Here is a 27,945-nt window from a genome sequence, read left to right as displayed (position 1 = left end):
TGCAGTGTATGTCACACCAAATTCTCTCCATTACCTACTGATTCTGTTTTCTGTGAACAATGCAGCCAATCTTCACAAATCAGTGAAGGGGCTGGGGGAGAGGGTTCAGAGCTCCACTGGTTAGGGTCTCTTAAAACTATGATGTCAGATATGTCATCCCAGCTCACTGCTAATGTACAGAAAACACAGCTACTACAACAAGCTGTTGCAGATTTAGCTGCTAGGGCAGATGCAGCACAGCCCCCACTCTCTCATGCAGGTCCACGGAAGCGTGGGTTACCTGCTCTACTCTCTGATACAGATGATGATATACAGGAGGATGGGGATACTTGGATCCCGTTAGTGGGGATCCCGATTCTGCTCAGGGTATTGAACCCCTAATTCTGGCTATACGGGACGTATTAAAGCTCCCTCTAGAGGACGCTGCGTCACAGCAGTTGTTTTTCTTTATATAAAACAAGCCTAATGTCACTTTCCCTGATTCTACAGTTAGATGACCTATTCAAGCTGGCCTGGAAAAATCCAGACAAAAAATTCCAAGTGTACAAAAATTTTTTGCGCACTTTCCCATTTGCTCCTGAAGGTAGAAAATTTTGGGAGGAACCCCCTGGGGTTGATGTATCAGTCTCTCGCCTGTCCAAAAAGGTGGTGCTGTCTGCCCTGGGCTCCTTTACCATGAAGGATCCTGGGGATAGGAAGATAGAGACTACACTAAAAGCTATTTACGTGGCAGCAGGTGTATCACAAAGGCCGGTCATTGTGGGTTGCTGGATGACCCATGCCATTCATTCCGGGCCACTCAAATTCAGGGGGGCCTCTCGGGCAATATGCCCTTGGTCACTATGGTGGCCCTCCTAAATCTCATTCAGGACACTGCACGTGTCCTCTGAGATTCACTCAAGGAAATGGGGAACATTAATGCTAGTACTTCTGCTGTGGCAGTGTCGGCGTTCAGGGCCTTGTTGCATCAGTGGATTGCGGACGCAGAATCCAAACGTAGTATGGAATCCCTCCTCTTTTCTGGGGAATGGCTTTTTGCCGTCGGCGAGATACTCGTACCCAGGGCCATCTGTTAAGTCCTTTCGGTCTCACAGATTTCGATCTAAGGCCAGAGGTGCCTCCAATGTGACTAAAGGCACCAGAGGTAAGTCCAGAAAGCCTGCAAGCACCAGCTTTCAGGACCAGTCCACCGCTTCTGCTTCCGCCAAGGCCTCAGCATGACGGTGCCCACCCACCCCGAGGGGATCTCGAGGTGGGAGCTTGACTGCGTCACTGCAGCCGCGTCTGGGAGACTTCCTGCCAGGATACCGGAGTCAGAAATCTATTTCTCAATGCTACAAGCCGGAGTTCGACAGTACTCCTCCCGAACGATTTTCAAATCACGCTTACCAGCTTTGAAGGATATGCAAGTTACGTTGCAACAGGCCATCCAAAAGTTGGTCCAGTCCCACGTCATTGTTCCAGTACCAATACCGCAACGAGGCAAGGGGTTTTACTCCAACCTGTTTGTGGTGCCGAAACTGGACGGTTCGGTAAGACCCATTTTGAATCTAAGATCCTTGAATCCTTATTTGAAAGTGTTCAAGTTCAAAATGGAATCGCTGCGAGCAGTGATTGCGGGCCTGGAAGAACGGGAATTCATGGTCTCCTTAGATATCAATGACACCTACCTCCATATTCCAATTTGGCCGCCTCATCAGGTGTACCTGCGGTTTGCCCTGCTGGACAATCACTTCCACTTCCAGGCACTGCACTTCGGCCTGTCTACAGCTCCGAGGGTATTCACGAAGGTGATGGCGGAGATGATGTTCCAACTCCGGGTCCAGGGGGTCAATGTTATCCCTTACCTGGACGATCTTCTGATCAAAACAAGATCCAGGGAAATTATATTGCTTCATATCGACCGCACTATCCAACTTCTGTCACACCATGGGTGGATTCTCAACTTACGGAAGTCCCACCTGGAGCCAACTCAGAGGCTCCTGTTCCTGGGGATGTTGTTGAATACTGTGGCCCAGAAGGTGCTCCTACCAGAGGACAAGGCGAGAACACTTCAGGAGATGGTCCGCATGGTGCTCCAACCTACTTGAGTGTCCATCCATCTTTGCATAAGATTGTTGGGAAAGATGGTCACCTCATACGAGGCGATCCATTATGGGAGGTTCCATGCCAGAACATTTCAGTTGGATCTCCTGAGCAAGTGGTCCGGATCATATCTGTAGATGCACCATATGATTCGGCTGTCACCTCAGGCCAGGATTTCCCTCCTGTGGTGGCTATAGTCCTCCAATCTCCTGGAAGGCCGGAGTTTCGGGATTCGGGATTGGACCCTCCTCACAACGGATGCGAGTCTAAGGGGATGGGGAGCTGTCACCCAAGGGGCGCAGTTCCAGGGCAGGTGGTCAACCCACGAAAGCCTCCTTCCGATCAACGTTCTGGAACTTCGGGCGATCTACAATGCTTTGCTTCAGGCCTCTCCTCTTCTCAGGGATCACGCGATCCAGGTACATTTGGACAATGCCACGGTGGTGGCATACGTCAATCGACAAGGAGGGACAAAAAGCAGCCTGCATGCGAGAGGTGTCAAAGATACTCCTCTGGGCGGAAAGAAATGCAAGAGCCATTTCAGCAATCTTCATTCCGGGTGTGGACAACTGGGAAGCGGACTTCCTGAGTTGTCATGATCTCCACCTGGGGGAGTGGGGGCTTCACCAGCAGGTGTTCCAGGAGGTTATCAACCGGTGGGGCTGCCCGTGTCTCAACAAGAAACTTCCCTGGTATTGCTCGCGAACCAGGGACCCTCAGGCGAGAGCAGTGGATGCACTGGCATCGCCTTGGCCTTACTGGCTGGTCTACCCGTTTCCTCCGATTCCGTTGCTTCCAAGGGTGCTAAAGCGAATCAGGAATCAAAGAGTCCAGGCAATTCTGATTGCCCCGGATTGGCCTTGGAGGGCGTGGTACGCGGATCTTCTGGACATGTCCGTCGAAGACCCTTGGCCTCTACCACTAAGAAGTGATCTTCTTCAACAAGGACCGTTCGTCTGCCCGGACTTACAGCGACTTCGTTTGACGGCATGAAGGTTGAGCGAACATCCTAGCTCATAAGGGCCTTTCCAAAAAGGTTATTGCAACCATGGTTCAGGCAAGAAAACCGGTGACGTCAAAACACTATCATCATATCTGGAGGAGATGCGTCTCTTGGTGCAAGGAGCGCACGTATCCACCTGCTGAGTTTCACTTGGGATGTTTCTTACTTTTCCTTCAGGCTGGTGTGGATAAGGACTTACGTCTGGGTTCAGTTAAGGCCTAGATTTCAGCCCTCTCCATTTTCTTCCAGAAGAAATTAGAAGTGTTGCCAGAAGTTCAGACATTCTTGCAAGGGGTACTCCTCATCCAACCTCCTTTTGTGCCTACGGCACCCTGAGATCTGTAGTGTTGGGTTTTCTACAGTCCTCCTGGTTTGAACCTCTGATTATGGTGGAAGTCAAGTACCTCACGTGGAAAACTGTGATGTTACTGCCCTTGGCTTCTGCTCGACGTGTCTCAGAATTGGGGTCCTTGTTGTGTAAAAGTCCTTACTTGGTCTTTTACGAGGAAAAAGCAGAGCTCCGGACTAGGCAGAAGTTCCTGCCAAAGGTGGTCTCTGCGTTTTACTTGAATCAGCCTATTGTGATTCCGTCCAGTTTTGGCAGTTCTGGAATTGGACGCTGTGCGAGCCTTGAAGATCTATGGGGGTGAATCCGAGTTGTTCGCTCGTTAGCTGCTTTTAGCAGCATTGCACACGCTAAGCCGCCGCCCTCTGGGAGTGTATCTTAGCTTAGCAGAAGTGCGAACAAAAGATTAGTAGAATTGCGAATAGAAATTTCTTAGCAGTTTCTGAGTAGCTCCAGACTTACTCTGCCATTGCGACCAGCTCAGTCCTTTTCGTTCCTGGTTTGACGTCACAAACACACCCAGCGTTTGCCCAACCACTCCCCCGTTTCTCCAGCCACTCCTGCGTTTTGCAACTCGAACGCCTGCGTTTTTCCGCACACTCCCATAAAACGGCCAGTTTCCGCCCAGAAACACCCACTTCCTGTCAATCACACTACGATCAGCACAGCGATGAAAAAGCTTAGTTATGCCGTGAGTAAAATACCTAACTTTTGTGTAAAATAACTAAGCGCATGCGCTCTGCGAGCCTTGCGCATGCGCAGTAAGCGACTAATCGCAGTATAGCGAAAATCGGCAACGAGCGAACAACTCAGAATGACCCCCAATGTCCAGAGAATGGCTCGGATCAGAAAGACGGATTCTTTGTTCGTGCTCTATGATGCACAGAAAAAGGGTTGTCCTGCTTCGAAGCAGTCCATTGCTCGTTGGATTAGGCTTACTATCCAACAGGCCTATGTGTCGGCAGCCTTACCTGTTCCTAAGTCTCTGAAGGCCCACTCTACGAGATCAGTGAGTTCTTCATGGGCGGCTGCCCGTGGAGTCTCGGACTTACAACTTTGCTGAGCTGCTACCTGGTCGGGGAAGAACAGTTTGATACCCTGGCCAAAGAGGATACCCAGTTTGGGCAGGCGGTGCTGCAGCAGTCTACGCACGTTCCCGCCCGTTCTGGAAGCTTTGAGACGTCCCCATCGAACTAGATTATGGATGCTAGAGAAAATTAATTGCCTACCGGTAAATCCTGTTCTCGTAGTCCATAAGGGATATTGCGTTGACTTTTCTACAGGTTCTTGTTTTGTGGTTGCCTGTTCAGCTGTTGCTGTTGTTGGTACCAGCCATTGATGGTTGTTATATGTTAGTGGTGTGCTGGTATGTAAATCTCACCACTCTTTGTTCTCATATTTCCTTCTCTCATATATGTCCTTTCTCCTTCGGGCACGTTTTTACCTATAACTGCCTGTGGGAGGGGGCATAGAGGGGAGGAGCCAGCACACCCAGTTGAAGAAATTGAAAGTGCACTGGCTCCTTTGGACCCCGTCTATACCCCATCGTACTAGATTCCCCAATATCCTTTATGGATCACGAGAAAAGGATTTACCGGTAGGTAATTAAAATCCTATTTTTTTTATATACCGGCTGAGGTAATTTTGTGCCTAAAATGGAGTCAGACCCCTTTTAAGTCTGTAATGCCAGTCTGAGTACTGTGTACACATATAGAGTACTGAGACTCAGTTTGCACCCTCAGAAGCTGCACGTCTGCACTGTGTACTGAGTCTGGAGACACAGCCACCCCATGTAGAAGCCGTGCGTCTCCGTACCCTCATGCCGCCATAATGGCCGGCGACCCGCTAACCGGGACGCCGGCTTAGTACTCGCCACTCTTCTTTCTTCTGGCTCTGTTAGGGGTAGCGGCGTGCTGTGGGAATGTACGCTCGCCGTGGTGGGGCTTGCGAATAGTTCCCTCAGGAGCTAGCGGGGAACGGGACCATTAACTTTTCAAGAGGTTGGGCCGTGCCCCCCTAAGTCCCACGAAGCAGGCAGGCTGGTGTCATCCAGTCCTGCCTGAAAATAACAAACATATAAAATAAATGCAGAAAACTCTTCAGAAGCTTCCAGAGACGTGACCGGCTCCCCTGGGCACATTTTCTAAACTAACTCTGGTAGGAGGGGCATAGAGGGAGGAGCCAGCCCACACTATCACATTCTTAAAGTGCCCAAGGCTCCTAGTGGACCCATCTATACCCCTATGGTACTAAATTGATTCCCAGTATCCCCTAGGACGTAAGAGTAAGTGACAGGACCATGTTTGTTGTTTATTAAAATCTACCCACTGGAGGTGCAATCCAAATTTTGATCCGATTGTCCGTTTGTGCGTTATCGATTATGCAATGCAAGCCAGTCATCAGTAATGACGTAATTATGTCAACCCCCTGTTCATTCCCTTAGGGGAGGTTTATTAAAATTCTTATTACGTAGTTTTCCCTAAATTTCCCACCTGCAGAATACCTATGTTAAATTTCATCTTCCTAACATATCAGGAAGTAAGAGAATTAGTGATGAGTGAGTGAGTGAGTGAGTGAGTGAGTGAGGGATTTTGTATGTGTGTATATATTAATCTTGTAGGTCTGCCTACGTTATGGTGTGGCTCCTATCCATCCACTTTTGAAAGTAGGCATTATCACTATTAGTATAAAATAAAGGTATTGAAGACATCTGAAAAAATATATTATGTAAGAAATGTAAATAAAATTTATTAAAAAAAAGTGTTGCATACTGTACATCTTTTTCATGTAAATAAAAAAGACCCTATTTGCACACATCCATACATTTTGGTAACGTATCTGTGCTAGTTTTGGTAAAATTCCAGAACCCTATTTTTTTCTCTGCAATCCTTTATACTTTAAATTCATACCTGCCCCTCCTTGTCACCCCAGGGTACTACCATGTAACGGAACGTGAATAAAGGGCACTACTATGTAGCATAATGTAAATAAGGGGCACTGCTGTGTGTTGTAATGTAAATTAACGGTACTTTGATGTGTAGAGTAACGTGAATAAGGAGCACTATTGTGTGGTATAATGTGAATAAAGGGCACTGCTGTGTAGTGTAACGTGAATAATGGACACCAATGTGTGATTTAACGTGAATAAGTTTGCACTACTGTGTGGCGTAACTTGAATTGGCGAAGCCCCTTCGGCATGAGGCCACACCTCTTTACTTTTGTTGCCCAACAGCCCTATTTAAAATATGGACGGGGCACTCAGCCTTTGCCTGGGGCGCTCGGAACGCTGTATACACCCCTGATACAAACACCCAGTTGTGCCTACTGCATCTGGTAATATAACTTGCTTGAAGTTGTGTGCTCGGCTGCAGAATCCGTCCGCGAAACGGGGTTGCATGCAGCTTTGAACCAGCTTCAAAATTTGATGTAACACACCCATCTGTGCGTGACTCTGTGGTCATATTTTGTGGCATCATTACAGCAATAATAAGACCATGTAAGGTTTCTCCTTTACGGTACCCGCAATTAAAGCTGAATTGAACAATGTGGAAAAATAACTCTTGATACTGACAGCATACCTAAAATGCACTATATGTCTTAAAATACACTATCTACCTTTGTTTCAGGGAAGAACTGAGGGCATGCAGTCAGAGAATAGAGTCATTGGAGGAACAGAAATCGAGTGTGGAAATGGATATTCAGACAGAACAACAAGCTAATAACATGTAAGCAAGTAACTCCATATATGCATCAGCCACAGACAGATTGCATAAAGATCGCTCTTCATGATATATAGCTGTCTATATTTATAAAACTCATTCTGTCACTTGCACTTTATGGAGGCATCCATTTTGTGGGTATGAGAATCCAGCCTGTTAGTGGTTTCCAGGGCGGGATGTACTAAAGCAAAAATGCGGTAAAACCCCCGAAAACGGGGGTTTTACCGCATTTTCATATTTACTAAGACCCTACCGCAGCGTTTTCGGCGTCCAGGGTTTCGCCATCTCTGGATGGCGAAACCCTATAGAAGCCTATGGGCTTCTTTTCGCCGACCGCCGCAACCCGCCGACACCGTCGACCCCCGCCGCAGACGCCGACCCCCCTTCCCCCTGGCTTACCTTCCTCCAGGCTGCCCTGGACCCGGAAGGTAGTGTCCTCCTCCCCCTAGCAACGCAGCCGGACGTCCTTCCGGCTGCAGGGGGGTGGATGAGGTGCCGGGGGCAGCCTGCTGCTGCTTCCCGGCATCTAGCCAGTGTGGGGACCCCGGGGAGGTGACGGAGACCCCCCGCAGACCACCTAACAGGTATCGCGGGGGGCCTCCGTCACCGCATCGCGATGTTGATCGCATATGTTAGTACATATGCGATCAACATCGCTGCGGTAACCGGCGAGGGGCGGCGATGTATGTTAATACATCCCGCCCCCAGTGTCTAGAGAGACAGTCAATAAGTCGACCTCATGTGGTTGACAGGGTTAAAAGGTCGACAGACAAAAGGGAGACAGTGCTTAAGGTCAGTAGGTACAAAAGCTGGACAGGTTCAAAAGTTTGACATGACGATGGTCGATAAAAGTGTTTTAGGGATTTTCACATATTTTTCTACTTTTGCATTGGTTTACCATCCATGTGGACTATGATTGGGAATAGTAACTTTTCCCAAATCACGGCGAGTGAAGCGAGCCCCCGAGGATATACGTTTGCAATAATTGTGGTCACATATGATGGAACATGGAAAATGACTACCAAAAAAAAATCAAAAACTTGTGTCGACCATTTCCACGCCAGCCTTTTGAACCTGTTGACCATTTGTATCCGTCAGCCTTTCTACCGTCTACCTTTTCCATGTCGACCTTTTGACCCTGTCGACTTAATGCATATCGACCATATGGTGTCAACCTAATCACTGTCTATCTAATCACTGTAGATCTTCTATACCGCACACCCTATTAGTGCTCTAGCAACCAACAACACCCTTGATGCACGAGGCACAAAGTGATGTACAGTACTTGGGTGACTATTGATTCACTCATGAAAATGATTGTCTCCTCTGTGTGTAGTTAATAATTCCTCCCAGTCCACTGGTAAAAAAAAAGTAAAATGTTTATTATACTGGGTATGTGTTGTAGTCATGGTTCCTCAGTGCCAAGCAGATGGTACAGGTGATGCAACATCTCCCTGAGGTCTTCAGTAGTAACATATCTGTAGCCTTTTGTTCCACCGCTTGGCATCTTCTGCACTTTCGTTTGAAAAGAGAACAGTCTGAGGTAAGTCATAGCTAAGAAAGTGCAAAGTAAGATAAGTAGGACCCCTGACATCATTAGCTGCTGTATTGTTTAATAGTAGACAGTATTCCGCTGCTTTGCTTCTTCACCACACTATGTAATGTTACATATATTATAGCTATGTAGTATACAGCACAGGTCCGTAAAGCCTGAATGGGTCATTATTTCCTGATAACTGCAGACACCTGATGCAGTAAATCTGCTGGTGTATCTCGCTGTTTAGAGGTGTGTATGTGTGCATTCTGTGTGCATTCTTGACTTGTGCATTCATCTGTACAACAGGAATACATATCATGTTGATTTTAACATTTCACCAGCTTTGTATATTTTATTTACATTTTAGAAAAAAAATAAAGCATAGTAACATAAAGAGAAGCTCAACAATATAGAACATATACATAACTTCTTAATTATGTTTTCTTTTACATCCTAGAGGATACTGGGGTCCACATTAGTACCATGGGGTATAGACGGGTCCACTAGGAGCCATGGGCACTTTAAGAAATTGATAGTGTGGGCTGGCTCCTCCCTCTATGCCCCTCTTACCAGACTCCGTTTAGAAAATGTGCCCGGTGGAGCCGGTCACGCTTGGGAAGCTCCTGAAGAGTTTTCTGCATTTATTTTCTAATTTTTTATTTTCAGGCAGGTCTGGTTGGCACGTGGGACTTAGGGGGAAAAACGGCCCAACTTTCCTAGGGTTAATGGTCCCGTTCCCCGCTGACAGGACACTGAGCTGCTGAGGGTCCTATTCGCAAGCCCCACCACGGCAAGCGTACATTCCCGCAGCACGCCGCCTCCCCGAACAGAGCCAGAAGTCAGAAGAGTGGTGAATAGGTGGCCGGTGTCCCGGTTAGCGGGTCGCCGCTGTAATGGCGGCACAAGGGTAGGAGCGCAGCGCTGACATGCAGGCTGCGCTCCAGGCTTCAGAGACACTGTAGTGACTGCAAGCTGAAGCCACATCTGGTATACCCACACTGGCAGCATATCTACAAGGGTTTTAACCCACTGTAATGCAAAAACTTTACCTCACCCAGTATAAAAACTGGGAAGACCGCACACTTATAAGGGGGCGGGGCCTTCACTATGAGTTGATCCAGCAGCTCACCAGCGCCATTTTCCCTCTGCAGCTATACGCCGGCAGATTGACAGGGAAGCACAGCTCCACCACAAGGACTCCATAACAGCTCAGCATTACCAGGAGGTCATAGTAGGTGGGGGAAGGGGGGGCGGGCAATATTTGGTGTACTAAGCCCTCTTCAGGGTACTTAGTTTGTGACCCAGCTAAACTTGTTATTTAGCTATAGGGGCGCTGTGTGGCTGGCTCCATTATAGTCTGTGTCTCCCTAGAAGGGCTCTGTGTGGGTTAACTGTGATTTTAACCTGTTTCCTCTGTGTGTGTGTGTGTGTGTGTGTGTGTGTGTGTGTGTGTGTTCTTTCACATTTACTGTGTCAAAGGAGTGTGTATCATGCACAGCAGAGTGTTTTTCTCAATCTGGGGGATACCTGCCGTGTACTCAGGATAGTACACATTCTCACGCTAGTGGATCTGAACCAGTATGGTTAGATTCATTAAAAGGGATGATTTCAAATATTTTGAATAAATTATCCCAAAATGAGAAGGAGACGCAATACTTAAGGCAATCTGTTGATGACCTGATGAATAGAGATTCAGTGGTCATTCCAGCGTCTCAGACCCCTGCCATTTGTCCACAGAAGCGTACTCTGGCCCAAATCATGCAGGTTGATACCGATGATGATGATGTATCAGACCCTGAAGAGGGTGAGGTGGACTCGGGAGGGGGAAATGCTGCTTTGTCACAGGGAATACAGGCCCTGATAGAAGCTATTAGAGATGTCCTGCACATCCCTGATAAGGTATCAGAAGATGAGGAGGCATCTTATTTTAATGTGAAAAATAAATCCTTAGCTACTTTCCATGCATCAAAGGAATTAAATTCTCTATTTGAAGTAAATCCTGACAAGTTTCAGGTCCCAAAACGATTACTCACATCTTTCCCGTTTCCTCAGGATGATGGGAAAAAATGTGAAAACCCACTGATAGTTGACGCATCGGTTTCTAGGCTGTCACGTAAGATAGTTTTACCTGTTCATGGGGCAGCTTCCTTGAAGGATGCTGCAGACCGCAAGATTGAGACCACTCTTAAATCTCTGTACACAGCTGCGGGGGTGGCCCTAAGACCCACTATAGCTTGTGCATGGATCTCTAGGGCCATTGCAAAATGGTCAGGTAATCTAATTGATGGGTTAGATTCCTTATCCAGGGGGGAGATAATTTTACTCCTACAACATATACAGGATTCTGCTAACTTTATGGTGGAGGCCATAAAGGCATTTGGTTTACTCAATGCATGCACCACTGCCATGGCAGTGTCAGCACGCAGGGGCTTGTGGCTACGCCAGTGGACGCGGATCCAGGAAAGGCATGGAAAGCCTACCTTTCACAGGTGAAGCCCTTTTTGGAGATGAACTGGATACGTGGATATCCAAGGCTACGGCGGGTAAGTCTACATACCTACATACTCCCGGCTAGAAAATCCTACACTGCTCCAACTCTGCAGTCCTTTCGGACAGCATAGTTTAAAAACCAAACCAAAGGTTCTTCTGCGGCCTTTAAAGGCAATAGAGGTTAACCCAGAAAACCAGCAATTGCAGGTTCACAGGAACACAACCCCGGTTCGGCCTCCTCTAAGCCTTCAGCATGACGGTGGACCGCAGTGCCTGGAAGACAGGCAAGTGGGAGCACGTTTGAGATTCTTCAGTCACATATGGGCAACTTCATGCCAGGATCCCTGGGTCAGAGATCTTATAGCCCAAGGCTGCAGACTGGAGTTTCAGGAACTTCCACCTCACAGATTCTTCAAATTAGGCTTACCAGCTTCTCAAGAAGCAAGTATGACTTTACAGGAAGCAATTCAAAAACTGGTACAGACTCAGGTCATTGTTCCAGTTCCACTTCAGCTGCAAACTCAGGGTTATTATTCCAACCTGTTTGTAGTCCGAAACTGGACGGTTCGGTAAGGCCCATTTTAAATCTCAAGTCGTTGAACCCGTACTTACGGGTGTTCCAAGTTCAGGATGCAGTCTCTGAGAGCGGTGATCTCCGGTCTAGAGGAGGGGGGATTCTTGTTGTCTCTGGATATCAAGGATGCGTACCTTCATATTCCGATTTGGCCGCCTCATCAGGCTTATCTAAGGTTTGCCTTACAGGGCTGTCACTACCAGTTCCAGGCCCTGCCATTTGGCCCCTCTACGGCACTGAGGGTGTTCACCAAGGTAATGGCAGAGATGATGTTTCTCCTCCGCAAACAGGGAGTGAACATAATACCATACCTGGACAATCTGCTGATAAAAGCACCATCCAGGGAGAGGTTGTTAGACAACATTGCCCTCTCAACCCGACTACTCCAGGATCACGGGTGAATTCTGAACCTACCAAAATCTCATCTGGAACCAACACGGAGGCTTCCGTTCCTGGCGATGATACTGGATACGGAGGCATAGAAGGTATTCCTTCCGTTGGAAAAGGCATTGGTGATCCAGTCGATGGTGCGGAATGTTCTAAGACAATCCCGGATATCAGTGCATCTATGCATTCGCCTTTTGGGAAAGATGGTAGCCGCTTATGAGGCACTGCAGTACGGAAGGTTTCATGCAAAACCATTCCAGTTGGATCTGTTGGACAAATGGTCCGGACCACATCTTCACACGCACCAGAGGATCCATCTGTCGCCGAAAGCCAGGATTTCTCTTCTGTGGTGACTTCAGACTTTTAACCTGACCGAGGGCCGAAGGTTCGGGATTCAAAATTTGGATTCTGCTAACCACAGACGCAAGCCTCTTCAAGATCAAGCCATTCAGGTTCAGTCGGACAATGAAACTGCAGTAACATACATAAACCGACAAGGCAGAACGAAGAGCAGAGCAGCAATGTCAGCGGTAACAAGGATTCTCCTCTGGGCAGAAAAACATGCTGTGGCGTTGTCCGCGAACTTCATTTCGGGAGTAGACAACTGGGAAGCAGGCTTCCTCAGCAGACACGACCTCCACCCAGGAGAGTTGGGCCTTCACCCGGAGGTGTTCGGGTGCTTGACACGTCAGTGGGGAATGCCACAAATCGACATGATGACCTCTTGTCTCAACAAGAAGCTCAAACGGTATTGTTCCAGGTAAAGGGACCCACAAGCAGTGGCGGTGGATGCTCTGGTGACTCCATGGGTCTACCACATGGTGTACGTGTTTCCACCACTCCTATTGATCCCAAAGATCCTCAAAAGGATAAAACAGGAAAAGGTTCAAGCAATTCTCATTGCTCCGGACTGGCTAAGAAGGGCCTGGTATGCGGATCTACTGGAGATGCTCCTAGAGGACCCGTGGCCTCTACCTCTTCGCGAGGACCTTCTCTAAAAGAGGCCGTTAATCTATCAAGACTTACCACGGCAACGGTTGACGGCATGGAGCTTGAGCGTCAAATTCTAGTCCAGAAAGGGATCCCGGTTAGGGTTATTTCAACCCTGATCCAAGCCAGAAAGGGGGTAACGTCTAAACATTATCACCGTATTTGGAAAAAATATGTCTCTTGGTGTGAACACAGGAAATTCCCTGCGGTGGAATTTCAACTGGGACGTTTCTCCTTTTCCTGCAGTCAGGTGTGGATGTGGGCCTACGTTTGGGCTCCTTAAAAGTCCAGATTTCGGCCTTATCCATTTTCTTCCAGAAACAATTGGCTTCTCTCCCTGAGGTTCAGACATTTTTGAAGGGTTGAGCCTTTACAGGACGTTGACGTCAAGTTTCTTAAGTGGAAGGCCGTCACGCTGTTGGCCTTGGCTTCTGCGAGGCATGTGTCGGAGCTGGGGGCGTTGTCTCACAAAAGCTCTTATTTGATTTTTCATGAAGATAGGGCTGAACTCAGAACTCGTCAGCAATTTCTTCCAAAGGTGATGTCTGTGTTTCATATCAACCAGCCTATTGTGGTTCCAGTGGTTACCGACACCTCTGCTACTTCAAAATCCTTGGATGTTGTGAGGGCTTTGAAGATCTATGTGAAGTGGACATCTCGTCACAGTAAATCTGACTCGCTGTTTGTTCTCTATGATCCCAATAAAATTGGGTGTCCTGCTTCAAAGCAGACAATTGCACGCTGGATCAGGCTTACTATCCAGCATGCTTATTCCACAGTAGGTTTGCCGTGTCCAAAATCTGTACAGTCCCACTCTACTAGGTCTGCAGGTTCTACCTGGGCGGCTGCTCGGGGGGTGTCTCGGCTTTACAGCTCTGCCGAGCAGCTACTTGGTCAGGTTCGAACACGTTTGCTAAGTTCTACACGTTTGATACTTTGGCCTCTGAGGACCTTCAGTTTGGTCAATCAGTTCTGCAGGAACCTCAACACTCTCCCACCCGGTTTGGAAGCTTTGGTACATCTCCATGGTACTAATGTGGACCCCAGTATCCTCTAGGACGTAAGAGAAAATAGGATTTTAATAACCTACTGGTAAATCCTTTTCTCGTAGTCCGTAGAGGATACTGGGCGCCCACCCACCCGCCCGCCCGGTGCTTCGTACTTCCTGCACTGTTACTTGGTTAAGTATTGTTGGTTCAGCGGTTGCTGCTCCTGGTTTAAAGTTTGGTTAGCTTGGCTTTCCTCTAGTTTGTGTGTGCTGATTCGGAATCTCACCACTATCCTATTATATCCTTCTCTCAGTTACTGTGTCATAAATATCTGACTTAGCCTTTATATTATTTCAATCATTGTTATTGTGTAAAAAAAAGTTTTAAATGTGTTTTGGAGGCCCCGCTCCCGATGCCTACCGCTGTGAATGTGAGAGGGCCGGAAGCGGTGGGTGGGGCTAGACATTGGGCAGTAATAGCCCATTAAAAAAAGCAAAAGAAGCGGCACCTCTAGATGTGCCTCTTTGACTGGGGCGTGCTTTCAGCCCCTGTCACTAGAGCAGATGTGATTGGGCAGTGCCGGACTGGCCGTTCTGCACATGCTGTGCTCGGCAGCAGGGTGGATTGGCCAGGCAGGACTGTCCATCATCAAACCACCCACATTCCTGGGCCAGCTGCCTCAAGCGCTAACCACCCCCCACCCCGCCTAGCTTACACCAGCGGCGGCCAGTAGTTTCACCCCACCGCCATTCCCCGCTGGAGTATACAGCAGCCGCAGAATTACCTCCTCTAAAGCCGTATCAGGGAGAACAGGGCTGCAGCGTAGGTCCCGGGACCGCCCTCCGACGACTGTCACACAGAGTCAGCTGTGCTCAGGGGAAGACATTGGCCGGCCCCAGTGATGGCACTGCTGCAGCCAGGCATGTACATGTAAAGCTAGTACAGAGATGCTGCGCCTAACCCCCCCCCCCCTCATCCCAACCCGAACGCAGGCTGCATCCACCTCCGTGTCCGAGCTCCCCAGGACCGCGCAAGGAAGAAACGGGTGTAAGCTACCGGAGGAGCGGAACCCATCACTGTCCGCATGGAGAGAGCAACAGTGGCTGGGACCCAGGAGCTGCAAAGTGAAGGTGAGATACTTGTCTAACTTATATTCGGCATGTCCCTTCCACTGCCATCCTTCCCACCTCTTCCTACCACTACTCCTATCCTGCCCCCCTTTCTATTACTCCCTGTCTGCCCCCTACTCTGCACTACTGTTACTACAATCCTTTTCCCAACCTTCTACTACTTCTTCCATCCTACCCCCTGTTCCCTACCACTACTACTCTTAGTCTGGCCCCTGCTCTCCACCACTACTACTCCCAGTCTTCCCCCACTGCTGCCCCCTGCTCCCCACCACTACTACTCCCAGGTGGTCATTCCGAATTGTTCGCTAGCTGTTTTCGTTCGCAGCGCAGCGTTCAGTAAAAAAAAGCGGCACTTCTGCGCATGCGTATGCGACGCAATGCGCATGCGCGACGTACTTTCACAACAGCCGAAGTAGTTTCACACAAGGTCTAGCGAAGCTTTTCAGTCGCACTGCTGGCCGCAGAGTGATTGACATGAAGTGGTTGTTTCTGGGAGGTCACTGACCGTTTTCTGGGAGTGTGTGGAAAAACCAGGCGTGTCAGATACAAATGCAGGCATGCCTGGGGAAACGCAGGCGTGGCTGGCCGAACGCAGGGCTTGTTCGTGACGTCAAAACAGGAACTAAATAGTCTGAAGTGATCGCAAGCGCTGAGTAGGTATGGAGCTGTTCAGAAACTGCACAATCTTTTTTAGTAGCAGTGCTGCGATCCTTTCGTTCGCACTTCTAAGCTAAAATACACTCCCAGAGGGCGGCGGCTTAGCGTTTGCACGGCTGCTAAAAGCAACTAGCAAGCGAACAACTCGGAATGAGGGCCCCAGTCTGCCCCCACTGCTGCCACTGCTCCTCACTACTACTCTCTGCCTGCCCCCTGCTCTCCACCACACTACTACTCTCAGCCTGTCCCCTGCTCTCCCCCACACTACTACTCTCAGCCTCCCCCCCTCTCTCCACCACACTACTACTCTCAGCCTGTCCCCTGCTCTCCCCCACTACTACTTTCAGCCTGTGCCCTGCTCTCCCCCACTACTACTCTCAGCCTCCCCCCTCTGTCCACCACACTACTACTCTCAGCCTGTCCCCTGCTCTCCACTCCACCACATTACTACTTTCAGCCTGTCCCCTGCTCTCCCCCACTACTACTTTCAGCCTCCCCCCTCTCTCCACCACACTACTACTCTCAGCCTGTCCCCTGCTTTCCACTCCACCACATTACTACTTTCAGCTTGTCCCCTGCTCTCCCCCACTACTACTTTCAGCCTGTCCCCTGCTCTCCCCCACTACTACTCTCAGCCTATCCCCTGCTCTCCCCCACTGCTACTCTCAGACTGTCCCCCTGCTCTCCCTTCACTACTATTCTCAGCCTGTCCCCTGCTCTCCGCCACTACTACTCTCAGCCTGCCCCCTGCCCTCCCCCACTACTACTCTCAGCCTGCCCCCTTCTCTCCACCACACTACTACTCTCAGCCTGTCCCCTGCTGTCCCCCTCTACTACTCTCAGCCTGTCCCCTGCTCTCCACCACACTACTACTCTCAGCCTGTCCACTGCTCTCCCCCACTACTACTCTCAGCCTGCCTCCTGCTCTCCACCACACTACTACTACTCAGCCTGCCCCCTGCTCTCCGCCACGCTACTACTCTCAGCCTGCCCCCTGCTCTTCACCACGCTACTACTCTCAGCCTGTCCCCTGCTCTCCCCCACTACCACTCTCAGCCTGCCTCCTGCTCTCCACCACACTACTACTCTCAGCCTGCCCCCTGCTCTCCACCACGCTACTACTCTCAGCCTGCCCCCTGCTCTCCACCACACTACTACTCTCAGCCTGTCCCCTGCTCTCCCCCACTACTACTTTCAGCCTGTCCCCTGCTCTCCCCCACTACTACTCTCAGCCTCCCCCCTCTCTCCACCACACTACTACTCTCAGCCTGTCCCCTGCTCTCCACTCCACCACATTACTACTTTCAGCCTGTCCCCTGCTCTCCCCCACTACTACTTTCAGCCTGTCCCCTGGTCTCCCCCACTACTACTCTCAGCCTATCCCCCTGCTCTCCCCCACTGCTACTCTCAGACTGCCCCCTGCTCTCCCCCACTACTATTCTCAGCCTGTCCCCTGCTCTCCACCACTACTACTCTCAGCCTGCCCCCTGCTCTCCACCACACTACTACTCTCAGCCTGTCCACTGCTGTCCCCCTCTACTACTCTCAGCCTGTCCCCTGCTCTCCACCACACTACTACTCTCAGCCTGTCCACTGCTCTCCCCCACTACTACTCTCAGCCTGCCTCCTGCTCTCCACCACACTACTACTACTCAGCCTGCCCCCTGCTCTCCGCCACGCTACTACTCTCAGCCTGCCCCCTGCTCTTCACCACGCTACTACTCTCAGCCTGTCCCCTGCTCTCCCCCACTACCACTCTCAGCCTGCCTCCTGCTCTCCACCACACTACTACTCTCAGCCTGCCCCCTGCTCTCCACCACGCTACTACTCTCAGCCTGCCCCCTGCTCTCCACCACACTACTACTCTCAGCCTGTCCCCTGCTCTCCCCCACTACTACTTTCAGCCTGTCCCCTGCTCTCCCCCACTACTACTCTCAGCCTCCCCCCTCTCTCCACCACACTACTACTCTCAGCCTGTCCCCTGCTCTCCACTCCACCACATTACTACTTTCAGCCTGTCCCCTGCTCTCCCCCACTACTACTTTCAGCCTGTCCCCTGGTCTCCCCCACTACTACTCTCAGCCTATCCCCTGCTCTCCCCCACTGCTACTCTCAGACTGCCCCCTGCTCTCCCCCACTACTATTCTCAGCCTGTCCCCTGCTCTCCACCACTACTACTCTCAGCCTGCCCCCTGCTCTCCACCACACTACTACTCTCAGCCTGTCCACTGCTCTCCCCCAGTACTACTCTCAGCCTGTCCCCTGCTCTCCCCCACTACCACTCTCAGCCTGCCTCCTGCTCTCCCCCACTACCACTTTCAGCCTGTCCACTGCTCTCCCCCACTACTACTCTCAGCCTGTCCCCTGCTCTCCCCCACTACTAAATAGTCTGAAGTGATCGCAAGCACTGAGTAGGTCTGGAGCTGTTCAGAAACTGCACAATCTTTTTTAGTAGCAGTGCTGCGATCCTTTCGTTCGCACTTCTACTAAGCTAAAATACACTCCCAGAGGGCGGCGGCTTAGCGTTTGCACGGCTGCTAAAAGCAACTAGCAAGCGAACAACTCGGAATGAGGGCCCCAGTCTGCCCAAACTACTGCCCCTGCTCCTCACTACTACTCTCTGCCTGCCCCCTGCTCTCCACCACACTACTACTCTCAGCCTGTCCCCTGCTCTCCCCCACACTACTACTTTCAGCCTCCCCCCCTCTCTCCACCACACTACTACTCTCAGCCTGTCCCCTGCTCTCCCCCACTACTACTTTCAGCCTGTCCCCTGCTCTCCCCCACTACTACTCTCAGCCTGCCCCCTGCCCTCCCCCACTACTATTCTCAGCCTGTCCCCTGATCTCCACCACACTACTACTCTCAGCCTGTCCCCTGCTGTCCCCCTCTACTACTCTCAGCCTGCCCCCTGCCCTCCCCCACTACTACTCTCAGCCTGCCCCCTGATCTCCACCACACTACTACTCTCAGCCTGTCCCCTGCTGTCCCCCTCTACTACTCTCAGCCTGTCCCCTGCTCTCCACCACACTACTACTCTCAGCCTGTCCACTGCTCTCCCTCACTACTACTCTCAGCCTGCCTCCTGCTCTCCACCACACTACTACTCTCAGCCTGCCCCCTGCTCTCCACCACGCTACTACTCTCAGCCTGCCCCCTGCTCTCCACCACGCTACTACTCTCAGCCTGTCCCCTGCTCTCCCCCACTACCACTCTCAGCCTGCCTCCTGCTCTCCACAACACTACTACTCTCAGCCTGCCCCCTGCTCTCCACCACGCTACTACTCTCAGCCTGTCCCCTGCTCTCCACCACGCTACTACTCTCAGCCTGTCCCCTGCTCTCCACCACACTACTACTCTCAGCCTGTCCCCTGCTCTCCCCCACTACTACTCTCAGCCTATCCCCTGCTCTCCCCCACTGCTACTCTCAGACTGCCCCCTGCTCTCCCCCACTACTATTCTCAGCCTGTCCCCTGCTCTCCACCACTACTACTCTCAGCCTGCCCCCTGCTCTCCACCACACTACTACTATCAGCCTGTCCACTGCTCTCCCCCATTACTACTCTCAGCCTGTCCCCTGCTCTCCCCCACTACCACTCTCAGCCTGCCTCCTGCTCTCCCCCACTACCACTTTCAGCCTGTCCACTGCTCTCCCCCACTACTACTCTCAGCCTGTCCCCTGCTCTCCCCCACTACTAAATAGTCTGAAGTGATCGCAAGCACTGAGTAGGTCTGGAGCTGTTCAGAAACTGCACAATCTTTTTTAGTAGCAGTGCTGCGATCCTTTCGTTCGCACTTCTACTAAGCTGAAATACACTCCCAGAGTGCGGCGGCTTAGCGTTTGCACGGCTGCTAAAAGCAACTAGCAAGCGAACAACTCGGAATGAGGGCCCCAGTCTGCCCCCACTACTGCCCCTGCTCCTCACTACTACTCTCTGCCTGCCCCCTGCTCTCCACCACACTACTACTCTCAGCCTGTCCCCTGCTCTCCCCCACACTACTACTTTCAGCCCCCCCCCCTCTCTCCACCACACTACTACTCTCAGCCTGTCCCCTGCTCTCCCCCACTACTACTTTCAGCCTGTCCCCTGCTCTCCCCCACTACTACTCTCAGCCTCCCCCCTCTGTCCACCACACTACTACTCTCAGCCTGTCCCCTGCTCTCCACTCCACCACATTACTACTTTCAGCCTGTCCCCTGCTCTCCCCCACTACTACTTTCAGCCTGTCCCCTGCTCTCCCCCACTACTACTCTCAGCCTATCCCCTGCTCTCCCCCACTGCTACTCTCAGCCTGCCCCCTGCCCTCCCCCACTACTATTCTCAGCCTGTCCCCTGCTCTCCACCACTACTACTCTCAACCTGCCCCCTGCCCTCCCCCACTACTACTCTCAGCCTGCCCCCTGATCTCCACCACACTACTACTTTCAGCCTGTCCCCTGCTGTCCCCCTCTACTACTCTCAGCCTGCCCCCTGCCCTCCCCCACTACTACTCTCAGCCTGCCCCCTGATCTCCACCACACTACTACTCTCAGCCTGTCCCCTGCTGTCCCCCTCTACTACTCTCAGCCTGTCCCCTGCTCTCCACCACACTACTGCTCTCAGCCTGTCCACTGCTCTCCCTCACTACTACTCTCAGCCTGCCTCCTGCTCTCCACCACACTACTACTCTCAGCCTGCCCCCTGCTCTCCACCACGCTACTACTCTCAGCCTGCCCCCTGCTCTCCACCACGCTACTACTCTCAGCCTGTCCCCTGCTCTCCCCCACTACCACTCTCAGCCTGCCTCCTGCTCTCCACCACACTACTACTCTCAGCCTGCCCCCTGCTCTCCACCACGCTACTACTCTCAGCCTGTCCCCTGCCCTCCACCACACTACTACTCTCAGCCTGTCCCCTGCTCTCCCCCACTACTACTTTCAGCCTGTCCCCTGCTCTCCCCCACTACTACTCTCAGCCTCCCCCCTCTCTCCACCACACTACTACTCTCAGCCTGTCCCCTGCTCTCCCCCACTACTACTTTTAGCCTGTCCCCTGCTCTCCCCCACTACTACTCTCAGCCTATCCCCTGCTCTACCCCACTGCTACTCTCAGACTGTCCCCCTGCTCTCCCCCACTACTATTCTCAGCCTGTCCCCTGCCCTCCACCACTACTACTCTCAGCCTGCCCCCTGCTCTCCACCACACTACTACTCTCAGCCTGTCCACTGCTCTCCCCCACTACTACTCTCAGCCTGTCCCCTGCTCTCCCCCACTACCACTCTCAGCCTGCCTCCTGCTCTCCCCCACTACCACTCTCAGCCTGTCCCCTGCTCTCCCCCACTACTAAATAGTCTGAAGTGATCGCAAGCACTGAGTAGGTCTGGAGCTGTTCAGAAACTGCACAATCTTTTTTAGTAGCAGTGCTGCGATCTTTTCGTTCGCACTTCTACTAAGCTAAAATACACTCCCAGAGGGCGGCGGCTTAGCGTTTGCACGGCTGCTAAAAGCAACTAGCAAGTGAACAACTCGGAATGAGGGCCCCAGTCTGCCCCCACTGCTGCCCCTGCTCCTCACTACTACTCTCTGCCTGCCCCCTGCTCTCCACCACACTACTACTCTCAGCCTGTCCCCTACTCTCCCCCACACTACTAATCTCAGCCTCCCCCCCTCTCTCCACCACACTACTACTCTCAGCCTGTCCCCTGCTCTCCCCCACTACTACTTTCATCCTGTCCCCTGCTCTCCCCCACTACTACTCTCAGCCTCCCCCCTCTGTCCACCACACTACTACTCTCAGCCTGTCCCCTGCTCTCCACTCCACCACATTACTACTTTCAGCCTGTCCCCTGCTCTCCCCCACTACTACTTTCAGCCTGTCCCCTGCTCTCCCCCACTACTACTCTCAGCCTATCCCGTGCTCTCCCCCACTGCTACTCTCAGACTGCCCCCTGCTCTCCCCCACTACTATTCTCAGCCTGTCCCCTGCTCTCCACCACTACTACTCTCAGCCTGCCCCCTGCCCTCCCCCACTACTACTCTCAGTCTGCCCCCTGATCTCCACCACACTACTACTCTCAGCCTGTCCCCTGCTCTCCCCCACTACTACTTTCAGCCTGTCCCCTGCTCTCCCCCACTACTACTCTCAGCCTATCCCCTGCTCTCCACCACACTACTACTCTCAGCCTGTCCACTGCTCTCCCCAACTACTACTCTCAGCCTGCCTCCTGCTCTCCACCACACTACTACTACTCAGCCTGCCCCCTGCTCTCCACCACGCTACTACTCTCAGCCTGCCCCCTGCTCTCCACCACGCTACTACTCTCAGCCTGTCCCCTGCTCTCCCCCACTACCACTCTCAGCCTGCCTCCTGCTCTCCACCACACTACTACTCTCAGCCTGCCCCCTGCTCTCCACCACGCTACTACTCTCAGCCTGTCCCCTGCTCTCCACCACACTACTACTCTCAGCCTGTCCACTGCTCTCCCCCTCTACTACTCTCAGCCTGCCTCCTGCTCTCCACCACACTACTACTACTCAGCCTGCCCCCTGCTCTCCACCACGCTACTACTCTCAGCCTGCCCCCTGCTCTCCACCACGCTACTACTCTCAGCCTGCCCCCTGCTCTCCACCACACTACTACTCTCAGCCTGTCCCCTGCTCTCCTCCACTACTACTTTCAGCCTGTCCCCTGCTCTCCCCCACTACTACTTTCAGCCTCCCCCCTCTCTCCACCACACTACTACTCTCAGCCTGTCCCCTGCTCTCCACTCCACCACATTACTACTTTCAGCCTGTCCCCTGCTCTCCCCCACTACTACTTTCAACCTGTCCCCTGCTCTCCCCCACTACTACTCTCAGCCTATCCCCTGCTCTCCCCCACTGCTACTCTCAGACTGTCCCCCTGCTCTCCCCCACTACTATTCTCAGCCTATCCCCTGCTCTCCACCACACTACTACTCTCAGCCTGTCCCCTGCTCTCCCCCACTACTACTCTCAGCCTGTCCCCTGCTCTCCCCCACTACCACTCTCAGCCTGCCTCCTGCTCTCCCCCACTACCACTCTTAGCCTGTCCACTGCTCTCCCCCACTACTACTCTCAGCCTGTCCCCTGCTCTCCCCCACTACCACTCTCAGCCTGCCTCCTGCTCTCCACCACACTACTACTCTCAGCCTGCCTCCTGCTCTCCCCCACTACCACTTTCAGCCTGTCCACTGCTCTCCCCCACTACTACTCTCAGCCTGTCCCCTGCTCTCCCCCACTACTAAATAGTCTGAAGTGATCGCAAGCACTGAGTAGGTCTGGAGCTGTTCAGAAACTGCACAATCTTTTTTAGTAGCAGTGCTGCGATCCTTTCGTTCGCACTTCTACTAAACTAAAATACACTCCCAGAGGGCGGCGGCTTAGCGTTTGCACGGCTGCTAAAAGCAACTAGCAAGCGAACAACTCGGAATGAGGGCCCCAGTCTGCCCCCACTACTGCCCCTGCTCCTCACTACTACTCTCTGCCTGCCCCCTGCTCTCCACCACACTACTACTCTCAGCCTGTCCCCTGCTCTCCCCCACACTACTACTTTCAGCCTCCCCCCCTCTCTCCACCACACTACTACTCTCAGCCTGTCCCCTGCTCTCCCCCACTACTACTTTCAGCCTGTCCCCTGCTCTCCCCCACTACTACTCTCAGCCTCCCCCCTCTGTCCACCACACTACTACTCTCAGCCTGTCCCCTGCTCTCCACTCCACCACATTACTACTTTCAGCCTGTCCCCTGCTCTCCCCCACTACTACTTTCAGCCTGTCCCCTGCTCTCCCCCACTACTACTCTCAGCCTATCCCCTGCTCTCCCCCACTGCTACTCTCAGCCTGCCCCCTGCCCTCCCCCACTACTATTCTCAGCCTGTCCCCTGCTCTCCACCACTACTACTCTCAGCCTGCCCCCTGCCCTCCCCCACTACTACTCTCAGCCTGCCCCCTGATCTCCACCACACTACTACTCTCAGCCTGTCCCCTGCTGTCCCCCTCTACTACTCTCAGCCTGCCCCCTGCCCTCCCCCACTACTACTCTCAGCCTGCCCCCTGATCTCCACCACACTACTACTCTCAGCCTGTCCCCTGCTGTCCCCCTCTACTACTCTCAGCCTGTCCCCTGCTCTCCACCACACTACTACTCTCAGCCTGTCCACTGCTCTCCCTCACTACTACTCTCAGCCTGCCTCCTGCTCTCCACCACACTACTACTCTCAGCCTGCCCCCTGCTCTCCACCACGCTACTACTCTCAGCCTGCCCCCTGCTCTCCACCACGCTACTACTCTCAGCCTGTCCCCTGCTCTCCCCCACTACCACTCTCAGCCTGCCTCCTGCTCTCCACAACACTACTACTCTCAGCCTGCCCCCTGCTCTCCACCACGCTACTACTCTCAGCCTGTCCCCTGCTCTCCACCACACTACTACTCTCAGCCTGTCCCCTGCTCTCCCCCTCTACTACTCTCAGCCTATCCCCTGCTCTCCCCCACTGCTACTCTCAGACTGCCCCCTGCTCTCCCCCACTACTATCCTCAGCCTGTCCCCTGCTCTCCACCACTACTACTCTCAGCCTGCCCCCTGCTCTCCACCACACTACTACTCTCAGCCTGTCCACTGCTCTCCCCCAGTACTACTCTCAGCCTGTCCCCTGCTCTCCCCCACTACCACTCTCAGCCTGCCTCCTGCTCTCCCCCACTACCACTTTCAGCCTGTCCACTGCTCTCCCCCACTACCACTCTCAGCCTGTCCCCTGCTCTCCCCCACTACTAAATAGTCTGAAGTGATCGCAAGCACTGAGTAGGTCTGGAGCTGTTCAGAAACTGCACAATCTTTTTTAGTAGCAGTGCTGCGATCCTTTCGTTCGCACTTCTACTAAGCTGAAATACACTCCCAGAGTGCGGCGGCTTAGCGTTTGCACGGCTGCTAAAAGCAACTAGCAAGCGAACAACTCGGAATGAGGGCCCCAGTCTGCCCCCACTACTGCCCCTGCTCCTCACTACTACTCTCTGCCTGCCCCCTGCTCTCCACCACACTACTACTCTCAGCCTGTCCCCTGCTCTCCCCCACACTACTACTTTCAGCCCCCCCCCCTCTCTCCACCACACTACTACTCTCAGCCTGTCCCCTGCTCTCCCCCACTACTACTTTCAGCCTGTCCCCTGCTCTCCCCCACTACTACTCTCAGCCTCCCCCCTCTGTCCACCACACTACTACTCTCAGCCTGTCCCCTGCTCTCCACTCCACCACATTACTACTTTCAGCCTGTCCCCTGCTCTCCCCCACTACTACTTTCAGCCTGTCCCCTGCTCTCCCCCACTACTACTCTCAGCCTATCCCCTGCTCTCCCCCACTGCTACTCTCAGCCTGCCCCCTGCCCTCCCCCACTACTATTCTCAGCCTGTCCCCTGCTCTCCACCACTACTACTCTCAGCCTGCCCCCTGCCCTCCCCCACTACTACTCTCAGCCTGCCCCCTGATCTCCACCACACTACTACTCTCAGCCTGTCCCCTGCTGTCCCCCTCTACTACTCTCAGCCTGCCCCCTGCCCTCCCCCACTACTACTCTCAGCCTGCCCCCTGATCTCCACCACACTACTACTCTCAGCCTGTCCCCTGCTGTCCCCCTCTACTACTCTCAGCCTGTCCCCTGCTCTCCACCACACTACTGCTCTCAGCCTGTCCACTGCTCTCCCTCACTACTACTCTCAGCCTGCCTCCTGCTCTCCACCACACTACTACTCTCAGCCTGCCCCCTGCTCTCCACCACGCTACTACTCTCAGCCTGCCCCCTGCTCTCCACCACGCTACTACTCTCAGCCTGTCCCCTGCTCTCCCCCACTACCACTCTCAGCCTGCCTCCTGCTCTCCACCACACTACTACTCTCAGCCTGCCCCCTGCTCTCCACCACGCTACTACTCTCAGCCTGTCCCCTGCCCTCCACCACACTACTACTCTCAGCCTGTCCCCTGCACTCCCCCACTACTACTTTCAGCCTGTCCCCTGCTCTCCCCCACTACTACTCTCAGCCTCCCCCCTCTCTCCACCACACTACTACTCTCAGCCTGTCCCCTGCTCTCCACTCCACCACATTACTACTTTCAGCCTGTCCCCTGCTCTCCCCCACTACTACTTTTAGCCTGTCCCCTGCTCTCCCCCACTACTACTCTCAGCCTATCCCCTGCTCTACCCCACTGCTACTCTCAGACTGTCCCCCTGCTCTCCCCCACTACTATTCTCAGCCTGTCCCCTGCCCTCCACCACTACTACTCTCAGCCTGCCCCCTGCTCTCCACCACACTACTACTCTCAGCCTGTCCCCTGCTCTCCCCCACTACCACTCTCAGCCTGCCTCCTGCTCTCCCCCACTACCACTCTCAGCCTGTCCCCTGCTCTCCCCCACTACTAAATAGTCTGAAGTGATCGCCAGCACTGAGTAGGTCTGGAGCTGTTCAGAAACTGCACAATCTTTTTTAGTAGCAGTGCTGCGATCTTTTCGTTCGCACTTCTACTAAGCTAAAATACACTCCCAGAGGGCGGCGGCTTAGCGTTTGCACGGCTGCTAAAAGCAACTAGCAAGTGAACAACTCGGAATGAGGGCCCCAGTCTGCCCCCACTGCTGCCCCTGCTCCTCACTACTACTCTCTGCCTGCCCCCTGCTCTCCACCACACTACTACTCTCAGCCTGTCCCCTACTCTCCCCCACACTACTAATCTCAGCCTCCCCCCCTCTCTCCACCACACTACTACTCTCAGCCTGTCCCCTGCTCTCCCCCACTACTACTTTCATCCTGTCCCCTGCTCTCCCCCACTACTACTCTCAGCCTCCCCCCTCTGTCCACCACACTACTACTCTCAGCCTGTCCCCTGCTCTCCACTCCACCACATTACTACTTTCAGCCTGTCCCCTGCTCTCCCCCACTACTACTTTCAGCCTGTCCCCTGCTCTCCCCCACTACTACTCTCAGCCTATCCCCTGCTCTCCCCCACTGCTACTCTCAGACTGCCCCCTGCTCTCCCCCACTACTATTCTCAGCCTGTCCCCTGCTCTCCACCACTACTACTCTCAGCCTGCCCCCTGCCCTCCCCCACTACTACTCTCAGCCTGCCCCCTGCCCTCCCCCACTACTACTCTCAGTCTGCCCCCTGATCTCCACCACACTACTACTCTCAGCCTGTCCCCTGCTGTCCCCCTCTACTACTCTCAGCCTATCCCCTGCTCTCCACCACACTACTACTCTCAGCCTGTCCACTGCTCTCCCCAACTACTACTCTCAGCCTGCCTCCTGCTCTCCACCACACTACTACTACTCAGCCTGCCCCCTGCTCTCCACCACGCTACTACTCTCAGCCTGCCCCCTGCTCTCCACCACACTACTACTCTCAGCCTGTCCCCTGCTCTCCTCCACTACTACTTTCAGCCTGTCCCCTGCTCTCCCCCACTACTACTTTCAGCCTCCCCCCTCTCTCCACCACACTACTACTCTCAGCCTGTCCCCTGCTCTCCACTCCACCACATTACTACTTTCAGCCTGTCCCCTGCTCTCCCCCACTACTACTTTCAACCTGTCCCCTGCTCTCCCCCACTACTACTCTCAGCCTATCCCCTGCTCTCCCCCACTGCTACTCTCAGACTGTCCCCCTGCTCTCCCCCACTACTATTCTCAGCCTGTCCCCTGCTCTCCACCACACTACTCCTCTCAGCCTGTCCCCTGCTCTCCCCCACTACTACTCTCAGCCTGTCCCCTGCTCTCCCCCACTACCACTCTCAGCCTGCCTCCTGCTCTCCCCCACTACCACTTTCAGCCTGTCCACTGCTCTCCCCCACTACTACTCTCAGCCTGTCCCCTGCTCTCCCCCACTACTAAATAGTCTGAAGTGATCGCAAGCACTGAGTAGGTCTGGAGCTGTTCAGAAACTGCACAATCTTTTTTAGTAGCAGTGCTGCGATCCTTTCGTTCGCACTTCTACTAAGCTAAAATACACTCCCAGAGGGCGGCGGCTTAGCGTTTGCACGGCTGCTAAAAGCAACTAGCAAGC

General features: G+C 53.0%; 1 protein-coding gene across 1 annotated transcript in view; it reads left to right on the top strand.

Annotated features, from left to right (window-relative positions):
* CFAP74 (cilia and flagella associated protein 74) overlaps positions 1-27,945 on the top strand; it is a 741,155-nt gene that overhangs the window by 78,920 nt on the left and 634,290 nt on the right. Inside the window, exon 5 of the mRNA XM_063943052.1 lies at positions 7,061-7,159. Within this exon, the coding sequence (XP_063799122.1) occupies positions 7,061-7,159 (99 nt within the window). The remainder of the gene's footprint in view (positions 1-7,060; positions 7,160-27,945) is intronic.

This window comes from Pseudophryne corroboree, chromosome 10 (genome assembly GCF_028390025.1).
Source record: "Pseudophryne corroboree isolate aPseCor3 chromosome 10, aPseCor3.hap2, whole genome shotgun sequence".
Classification (NCBI taxonomy): domain Eukaryota; kingdom Metazoa; phylum Chordata; class Amphibia; order Anura; family Myobatrachidae; genus Pseudophryne; species Pseudophryne corroboree.
Note: the sequence above shows the minus strand (reverse complement) of the source record. Positions and strands in the feature narration are given on the sequence as shown.